The following is a 10,404-nucleotide window of genomic DNA, read 5'->3' as shown; positions in this document are numbered from 1 at the left end:
TTAAATGCGTTATTTAATTACTTTGCTAGTTGGCAATGATGTCTCATAAATAAAAAAAATCTATATTTTTTGTGTAATTTTGTTGCATTTTAAAATTGACAGGCCGCTTTTCATGAATTTTACATAATACATTAGAAAACTTGCATTGAGTTTAGGGCAGCTATGTTATGCCTGTACATGTGCATTTTACATATCTTGATACATAGTACAGCCTATGTTTCACTGAAGGCATTTGGAATCCAGTACGATGAGGGTAGAGAGTTAATTACTTCTAGTTAAATTGTAATGGCTACACCACTTAAGAGCTATCAAATAGAAATCTGAAAAATATTTAAACAAAATGAAAATATATGTGGTTGTAAGAACACATTCAGCTTAAATATTGCAATAACTTATAAATACCTCTTAATAAGACCATCTATGTAATCAGCAACACATTCTGTTTATCAAATGGTTTTTTAATAAGTGAACTGACTGGGGTTTGGCTTGATTTCTTTGTGTTTTTTTCCCTTTAAATTAGCATTGCCATTAAATGGAGTCCAGTAACAGGTTTCTATTGCTGTACCATTGTTTAAATCAACTAGGCTGAATAGGCATACACAAATCTGTAAACTACTTACTGAAATTGAATTCAAAATAGTCTATGTACTGAAATGTGTTGCTTGTTAACACAGTTTGTTTGCACCTGCAAGACCGATAATAAAGGATGTAGAACTTTTTACACATCAGTGTATAAATATTACTGATAAATATATATTTTATATAAATTTTAAAATTGTGACACAGAACTGAAGTGGCAAGCCAAATGAAAACAAAGCCCATGGTAGTTATGAATGCTGAATGAGACTACAATAATAAACATGAGTGAATTTCAACCTAACTATTGTCTTGTACTCTAGGCACATTAATCTTTGATATGATACAGTATATTATTTGCAAAGTGAGTTGACCTTATGTAGGTTTCCAAAGTAAAACCATGTTTGCTAAAGGTATTTACTATTTTAAGGCATGGAAATGAATGATGAAAAGTTTTAGCAAAAAGCCATGATAGTTATTAATGCTTCATTAGGATTATATTTTTTTCATAAATATGTGACTGTCAAACAGCCATCCCTATTCTTGTGCATTCACTTTAAATTACACTTTTGGTTTACCAAAAATTCACAGCTTTAGTGGAAAACAATTTTCTAAACCAGTGTTTGGGTCATGGCCTATATTTATAATTATGTCTGTAATTAAACAGACATACCTAGCATATGACCAGCAAAACCACAAGAACACAGTAAGATTTACAATAGCAATAATAACTTATGCATAGTTAATTTCTTCTCTGTGAAGAACGTATTTTTATCTCTTCAAATTCAGTTACCAGAGTGTTAAGCTTTCTAATTTACTAAACCCTGGATCCTTCCGCAGTTCCCAGTAGTTCCCTTTGCTCATCCAGGATTCTCTTTGATTGCCTTCATAAACTTTCCTGCGGAAAAAATAGTTTTATGGCGTTTTTGTTAAAATAACCTACAAATGCAAAATCTTCATGTCTAAAATAACCAATCACAATGACAAATCATGAGCTAACCACTACAAATTAGTAACTACAAATTCTTCCTGAGGTGCAACAGATAATGCACCTGACAAGAGACCAACACAATGACAGTCAGCACTCACTTAAAAAATCGTGGTTGATAAACTGTATTGTTTTCTTCCATAAATCTTCTCTGCTCCCTTTGCAATTCTTCTATTCTACGCTTCTCCGCGGCAGCAGCTTCAATATTTCCTTCTTCCAAGTATCTGATGAGAAACGATACAAACTCAGTATTGCTTCTGAATTAAAGTTTTAATGATCTGATAGCTGGGATTTATTTTTCGGATAAAAACCAATTTCTCTAACTTTTTGTTGGGAATATGCTTGTAGAATTAGTACCAAAGGACAATGGTGAACCAATTTGTGCGCCATGTTATTTCCGGACAATAACGTTTGGTGAACAAATCTGCACTGATTATTTACATGCTAATTAACTTCAAGAATATTACGCTGAAAATCAGCCTGGTCTCAGCAGTGGCACCCATGCCACTGAGCCAAGTCGGTTCAAGCCGACTCCAGGGATTTAAGCACATAATCTAATGTGATATACAATCACTGTGGTACTAAAATAGGGTTACTCTTTTGGATGAAGCAATAAACTGAGGTCCTACCTGCTTATGTGAACATGAAAGATTTTGGCCCAAAACTTCCAATCAGAGTCGAAACCTGTGTCTGACACTGATCAGACAGGAAGCTACCCTCTTAACCTGCATACGTTGAAAAGGCTCCGACTTCTGATCCACAATGCAGAAGAACTTTCTCATTACAGGAATCCTCACACAAAGCAGTGAAGAGAATCAGCGCAGAAGACGCATCCGCTTTTAACGGCACTAGCTGCCATAAGGTAATTTTAAATGTCCAGTGTGAATGTTAATGAATGGGGTGAGTGGATGAATAAGTAGGGTGGGTAAGTGGGTGGCAGGTGGGCGAGTGGGATCAGGTAGTCAGGTCAAGAGGGGTTGTCAGTCCAGGGTCTAGTCAGGTCAGGGGTTGAGGGGGGAGTCAGGTTTGGGGTAGCAGAGTAGGGGAGACAATTGGGTTGAGGGGAGTCGGCAGATGACTGGGGGAGTCTGTTGGGGGTTGGTCAGGCTGGGTTGTGGGGGGAGGGGAGTCAGGAGGACAAGTAAGGGGGTGGTTGGGTGGTGGGAGCTAGTATGGTCATGTCGGGAAGGAAACATGAGGTTAAGGGGAATGAGTCGGGAGGTGGGGGGAGTCAGTTGCCCAGGAGTTAGACTGGGATTTTTTTTTTGTCTACAACATTTCCTGGGCAAACTACCCAGCTAAATCAGACAGAATTGACTGAAGTCTCAGACTTGAGCTCAGAGTTGGAAACTTTTTCTGAGGGTCCCAGGGAGCAGGGGAATTGCCCATCTGAAGTTAAAAGTTCCCGGGCAATTCCCGTTGAGTCAGAGCATCGGGACTTCCGAGGGGTCCTGAAGTGCTTCTTGCGGGAGGTACGTCTGGTCTCTGACGATCCGGAGACCAGAAGGTCTAGGCCTTTATGTCACTATTCAAATAGTAAGAAAATTCTCAGTAGTCCTGGTGCATATTTATTGTTAAGTATCACCATCAAAAACAATAACTGGTCATTACTCTCACTGCAATTTGTGGTATTTTTGTTGTTAAAGTTTGTTGCTATGTTTGCTTACAAAAACATTGGCTGTAAAATACACAAATTTCCTGAGGAGATGTTTCATTCAGCAGGAGCATGCATTGATATAGCACCTTTAGCACAGAAAACTAATAACATGCTTTGCTGAGAAGGAAAGGAATGAATGCAGCTTTAATGGGGGGGGGTTAAGAGAAATTACAAAAGACTCAGTTATAGAGATGGAAATTAAGGAAGCTTTTAAAAGCAGATGGAAAAAGGGAGAAAGATCTAGAGTGGGTCTGAGAGTTGAAAGTTTTTCAATGGATGGGAAATGCACAGAAGGGTTGAGTCAGAGGCCAATGGAGGGTATGTCAGCCCAGGAGACTGCAGGTAGGACAAAGTCATGGAAGGATTTATAGATGAAGACAAAAGATTTCTAAATTGATGTATTGAGAGAGAGCACATTGTATAGTGGGAATTAGTAAGTGGTATATTCGTAATTTATGGATGGTAAGGGTAAGGTAGCATAGTGGTAATGTATTGGACTAGTAACCCAGAAGCCCAGACTAATCCTCCAGAGATGAGTTCAAATCCCATCATGAAAGCTGCTGGAATCTAAATTCAAGTAATTAATAAATCTGGAATAAAATGCTAGTCTCAATAATGATTATGAAACTACTGGATTTCTATAAAAATCCTTTAGGGGAGAAAATCTGCCATCCTTACCCAGTCTAGCTTACATGTTACTCCAAGTCTATGGCAATGTGGTTGACTCTTAAATGCCCTTTGAAATGCCTTAGCAAGCCACCAGTTGTACCAAACCGCTACAGCAAAGTCAAATAAGAATAAAACCAGATGGACCACCTGGCATCAACATTTTGTCCAGTCAACCCTGCAAAGGCCTCACCAACATCTGGGGACTTGTGCCAAAATTGGAACAGTTGCTACACAGACTAGTTATATTGGCAGCAGTGCATACTGTTTCCAGTACATCAAGGCTCCTTCAACAGCACCTTCCAAACATGCGAATTTTACCACCCAGAACGACTAGGGCAGCAGATACATGAGAATACCACCACCTGCAAGTTCTCCTCCAAGTCATTACCATCGTGGCTTGGGACTATGTCCTTCAATGTCGCTGGGTCAAAATCCTGGAACTCCCTCCCTATCTAACAGACTATAGGTGTACCTACGCCACATGGACTGCAGCATTCATGGTGACGGCTCACCACCATCTTCTCAAGGGCAATTAGGGCCATGCTAGTGAGCCTCACCTCAAGAACAAATTTTTAAAAATGTAAAACATGTTTATAGAGAGTGGCTGTTGTAAGGAAGGTTTTGGAAAAATACCATTAATTATCAGTGGCATAGGGGTGAGATGGGGCACGGGTTAAAGTAAGCAGACAATTAGTGGTTAAAAACAAGGTTAAATTAACATTCAGCTCTGACTCAAACCAAACATTTCAAGAATATGGACCTTGGTTCAGCTTGATTGAGCACCCAGGAAGGGGAACAGAGTTTTTCTCAGTTTATGCTTCAAGTTTTGTATTACACATATACATTTTTTTTCCAATGTCAGACACCTTTTGGTATTTTATAATTTGCTTAGTATTAATTCTGCCACTTGGTATATTTCCAGGCTGCCACCATACACAAAGCATAATGGTCCTGGCCATGGGCCAGAAATGACCTGCCTCTCAGATGGAAAAAATCTAAAAGAGTAAAATGGAAGAAAATGAAATATCTTACTGAAACCAAAGTTTAAGAGCATGATGCAACTCATCAAGGTCATGTTTCAAGGCCCCTTCCTCGAATGTTACATCCTGTCTTAAATTTGCCAGACACCCCTCTAGATCAAAACAATGATAAAAACAAAAAAACTGCGGATGCTGGAAATCCAAAACAAAAACAGAATTACCTGGAAAAACTCAGCAGGTCTGGCAGCATCGGCGGAGAAGAAAAGACTTGATGTTTCGAGTCCTCATGACCCTTCGACAGAACTTGAGTTCGAGTCCAAGAAAGAGTTGAAATATAAGCTGGTTTAGAGTGTAGTAAACACCTTGTCAAACACTAGGAGGGAAATGGAAAGCAAGGAAGGTGAGCAAGACAGCAGAGAGATACGGAAATCTTGTCGCAGAGAGGAACAGAACTTCTTCAAGGAGGTAGGCATTTCTTGAAGAGCAGTGGCAGTCAATTAAACACAGATATAAAAACAAAAAAACTGCGGATGCTGGAAGTCCAAAACAAAAACAGAATTACCTGGAAAAACTCAGCAGGTCTGGCAGCATCGGCGGAGAAGAAAAGAGTTGACGTTTCGAGTCCTCATGACCCTTCGACAGAACTTGAGTTCGAGTCCAAGAAAGAGTTGAAATATAAGCTGGTTTAAAGTGTAGTAAACACCTTGTCAAACACTAGGAGGGAAATGGAAAGCAAGGAAGGTGAGCAAGACAGCAGAGAGATATGGAAATCTTGTCGCAGAGAGGAACAGAACTTCTTCAAGGAGGTAGGCATTTCTTGAAGAGCAGTGGCAGTCAATTAAACACAGAGATAAAAACAAAAAAACTGCGGATGCTGGAAATCCAAAACAAAAACAGAATTACCTGGAAAAACTCAGCAGGTCTGGCAGCATCGGCGGAGAAGAAAAGAGTTGACGTTTCGAGTCCTCATGACCCTTCGACAGAACTTGAGTTCGAGTCCAAGAAAGAGTTGAAATATAAGCTGGTTTAAAGTGTAGTAAACACCTTGTCAAACACTTGGAGGGAAATGGAAAGCAAGGAAGGTGAGCAAGACAGCAGAGAGATACAGAAATCTTGTCGCAGAGAGGAACAGAACTTCTTCAAGGAGGTAGGCATTTCTTGAAGAGCAGTGGCAGTCAATTAAACACAGAGATAAGATCAGTCTTTCACCAAGGCGGAACCATTTCTTTTCTGTGAATTATTGCGAGATTTTGATAATACTACTAATTTTTAGGGTTCTATATTGATTTGAATCTCAATCACCTTTTAAACAGTTCAGTTTGATTTTCTGCTAGTGGGGCATGGCAGGCTGGGAACAGGACTGCTATTGTTTGTGAGTGACTTAATTACTTTAAATGTACTGAAAAGTCTGGGTTCAAGGAATTGTATTTGTTTTAATTACACTGCAACTGAGGGCTTCTTTGTCAGCTTTGAAGAAATAAACTAAAGGTTTGAACTCAGCAGCTTGAACTTAGTATGACACCTTGTCTTTAAACAAAAGTCATGTGTTGTAATACGATTTGGTTTACTAAATGTCTTAATTGATTAACCATATGTGTAGGACAGAATGTCTGTATTTTAAAAGAAAGGCATTCTTTTCCTGACATTACGATAGGAATTATTATTAACATTTGTTCTTAATGGCTTTAGTATCCTTGAGAATGGGTTAAATATGGTGGTGTGAATATTTATAATGAGTTGTATTATTGATAAGAGGATGTAACATTGTTTGTACACCTGCAATCTGTACCTACAAGGATGTGTCATTTGTTTACAATAGAATGTACTCTCTGGGGGCCCAGGGAATAAGAGATGAGCATTTGCCTTCAGTCTACATTACTCTAGTTACAGAGGTGGGCTGACACCAGATGTCCCTCACCCTATGACAATGAAAGAGGATAATCTGGACTATTTACAAATAAGGAAGAAGGACAGAAAGAATTAGGGATAAAGTTGGAAAATCAGTCTTTGTTGGCACAGTTTTTACCATGGCTTCTGGGGTATATAATTCTTCTGAGACACTTCTTCAATGTAATGTCACTTCAGAGACAAGAAGAAAGGCATTGTCTGTGCTGACAACACTCGAGGAATCCTAGGGCCTTGAGGGATAAGAACCTTCCATGTTGTCTTGACTGCTTTTGTTAAGTACATGCAACATCTTGCTTAATAAATTTTGATTCACAAGTACTAGCTAATCATACCTTGTTAGGTCAGGCACAACTGAGGACCCTGCTGTTAGAAATTAAGAATTCAGAGCTAAGATATTTTAAGTAAGAAGGGTTTTATACTTCTAGATCCCTAAAGCTTACATTATTTCCTTTCCCATTAAAATCATCAATAATAATCAGCAAGAGGAGTTGTCTGGGCAGCTCCACCACTGACATTTATATTGGAAAGAACTAAGCCTGGCAATCAGCAGAATGCTCTCATACAAAAAAAAGGTTATGGGTTCCAGTTGAAACAACTCTTAACAGTAGCAGTCAACTTTCTTATTTTTCTGATTGGATCAAATAAGGTTACCACAGTACTGTATATGAAGTACAACTTTCAAAAAATGAGAACTACTTTACCCTTCCAAACCAGTAGTCTTAATAGCATAAGAAATAAGAGCCAGATAATGCCTCAAGCTTGCTCTGCCATTTAATAGGATCATGGCTGATCCTTGACCTCAACTTTGCTTCCCTATTCCTCGATCCGCAAATCCTTCGATTTCCGTAAATATAAAAGTATATCAACCTCATCCTTGAATATACCCAACGACTGAGCAGCCTTTACCCCTCTGGGGCAGCAAAGTCCAAAGATTCATTGCCTCTGAATGAAGAAATTCCTCTTCATCTCAGTTGGAAATAGCTGTCCCTTATCCTAAAACTATGCCCACTAGTTCTAGACTATCTAGCCAGGAAACAGGGAAACAGCCTCGTTTAGCATCTACCCTGTTAGAATCTTATATGTTTCAATGAGATCACCACTTATTCTTCAAAACTCCAAAGATTATAGGCTCATTCTATTCACACTCTCTGAATAGGACAGCCCTCAAATTCCAGGAATTAATCTGGTGAACCTTCATTTCACCCCACTCCGAGGCGTGTATATCCTTAGGTACAGATTCACTGGGAAGCCCAGATGTGGGATGTTAATGCTGTGGCTGAGGGAAAGTGACACATCAAAGCCCATTTCAATTGCAGATGGATTACTGATACGCTACCAGCCTCCCCACTCCAAGTGTGTTCATTCAGTTGAGATTACACTCTTTGTGTCCTCACAGTGTAGTTTCCCATCCAGCTTTGTGTTGTCAGCAAATTTGTATACATTACACTTGGTTCCTTGATTTAAGTCATTAATATAGTGTAAATTGCTGAGGCCCCAGCACTAATCCTTGCTGCACCCCATGAGGAACAGCTTGCCAACCTGAAAATGACATGATTATTGCTCTTTTGTTTGATGTCTTTTACCCAATCCTCTAATATACTATCACAAACCCCTAATCTTGTGCAGCAACCTTTTATGTGGCACCTTGTCAAATGCATTTTGAAAATCCAAATATACAACATCCACTGGTTTCACTTTACCTGCCCTGCGAGTTTCACCCTCAATGAACTCTTAATAAATTTGTCAAACATGGTTTCCCTTTCATAAAAGTTTGTTGACTCTGCCTAATCATATTATGATTTACTAATTGCCCTGCTACCTCTTTCTTTTTAACGATTTTGCAGCAATTTCCCAACAATTGATGTCAGACTAACTGGCTAGGGTTCTGTGCTCCTCTTCTCCCTCCTTTCTTGAATAGCGATGTTACATTTGTTACCTTCCAATATACTGGGAGTATTCCAGAATCTCGGTCATCAGCTGGCACATCTGGATTCTAGTATTTTTTACTCTGAAAGTGGTATATTTAATCCTTTTTACCTCTGATCTGGTCTAAATCTGGCATCTGTCGATGGGAGCAACTCTTTCAACACTGGATCCAATTCATTCAGCTCAATAGCAAATCTTGTAAAACCATAATACATGTCACTATCTGTTGGCATAGAGCCTGTGGAGTTAAAAAAAAATATTTATATAACTAAAATAAATGTACCTTAATATCACTGGCATGCAAATACACGGACATAACATTATCATCATTGCAACTAAATTACTGAAGACCTAAATATTTATCCCGATCCATTGTCTGTTATGCAGCACTAAATAGATCATGAAAACATCAGAAATAAAGGTTTTGCAGCTGTAATAAGGTTGGTATCCAATTACTTAGGACCATTCACTTGCCAACAGTTCAGCAATTTTTTTGTTAAATGAAGCAAAATGTTTTGTGTAATTTTAAATGCTTTAAATAAAACTTACATATTTTATTACTGTAAATGTTGATTTACAGGTTACTGACATAACCAAAGTCATGTAAGAGGTAGCTATAGTTTAGGCTGACAAAACTTAAAACATATTCTCTGAAAAAAACGAACACTCATATTGCAGAATAAACATCTAGGGCAGAATTTTGCCCTGGTCGGCTGGCTTAGCGGGAGTATGTTAGCATACCTTAATAGGCCTTTTAATTGTCGGCAGGCATGCTGCCGACTCCTGCATGTGCCCGCCGACCGACCGAAATATCGTGTGTCAATTTACACTCGTTCAGGTTGGGCGCACACCTGCCCAATGAGCAAAAATTTCTGGCCCTAAGGTTAGTGAGGGAACACAGCACTAATATACTATATCACACATCATGTGTGTGTCATGTATGCTGTGCCTATTATTCATGCTGATCTGTTGGTAGATTTTCTTCTGTCTTATTAAGGATGCATTTATACTACATGGTGACCATCATCGTGAAGCAATTTTTGTTTCGGACAGATGTTAAACTTAGTATAAATCCAGAATCAGGGAATGACCAAACTCAGCAGCCCAATTGTCCGGAGGGTGTAAATCTGTTGCATTGTCTCGTCTTTATAAACTAGGCAAACCATGGTCTGGATTTATGAAGAGGTCAAGAGGATTCTGGTTGAAACCCTGGTCTTTTTAAAATATACTTCAAATGTTTTGAGTGTGTGGGTGGGGGAGGGGGGTGGGGAATGTGTGATCATTTGGGAAGGCGGAGGGTGGAGATCCCACCTCCCTCCAATTAAATCTCAGAGGAAGGCACAAGGATGGCCTTTCCATCCAGAGGCAATTGAGGCCCTTAAGTGGCCACATAAGGGTCTCATCCCACTGCGGCTGGTATTTACCCAGTGACAGTGGGGGCGACACCATATGGGCCTACTGCCAGGAATACCCTGGCGGGTAGGCCTGGGGCTTGGTAGGGGAGATCCCTCCTTGCTGGACACACTGTGCTTGGTGGAGGCACCTGCCGGTGGGATTGGAGGGACCCGGAGTAAGACGTTCCTCTGACCTTCAAATCAATTCCCCCTCTCGTTCCCCCACAGGAACTTCCCTCTACGGCCTTGGTGAACCCGCACGACTAAGCTTATTCCTGGGGCTCCATCACCGATCCTCTGCCCGGG

At 39.8% G+C, this 10,404-nt stretch overlaps 1 protein-coding gene across 3 annotated transcripts in view; it reads right to left on the bottom strand.

Moving 5' to 3' along the window:
* Window positions 1-766: 766 nt before the first annotated feature.
* Window positions 767-10,404, bottom strand: part of osbpl6 (oxysterol binding protein-like 6) — a 172,007-nt gene continuing 162,369 nt past the window's right edge. For all 3 annotated transcript variants that reach the window (XM_041201528.1, XM_041201531.1, XM_041201530.1), the window contains 3 exons: window positions 8,816-8,942; window positions 1,666-1,788; window positions 767-1,474 (listed from right to left, as the gene is read on the bottom strand). In XM_041201528.1, coding sequence (XP_041057462.1) covers window positions 1,366-1,474; window positions 1,666-1,788; window positions 8,816-8,942 — 359 coding nt within the window. In that variant the 3' untranslated portion in view covers window positions 767-1,365. The remainder of the gene's footprint in view (window positions 1,475-1,665; window positions 1,789-8,815; window positions 8,943-10,404) is intronic.

The sequence above is a fragment of the Carcharodon carcharias genome, chromosome 12, assembly GCF_017639515.1.
Source record: "Carcharodon carcharias isolate sCarCar2 chromosome 12, sCarCar2.pri, whole genome shotgun sequence".
NCBI classification, from domain to species: domain Eukaryota; kingdom Metazoa; phylum Chordata; class Chondrichthyes; order Lamniformes; family Lamnidae; genus Carcharodon; species Carcharodon carcharias.
The sequence above is the reverse complement of the archived record's forward strand: the minus strand, read 5'-3'. Positions and strand labels throughout refer to the sequence as shown.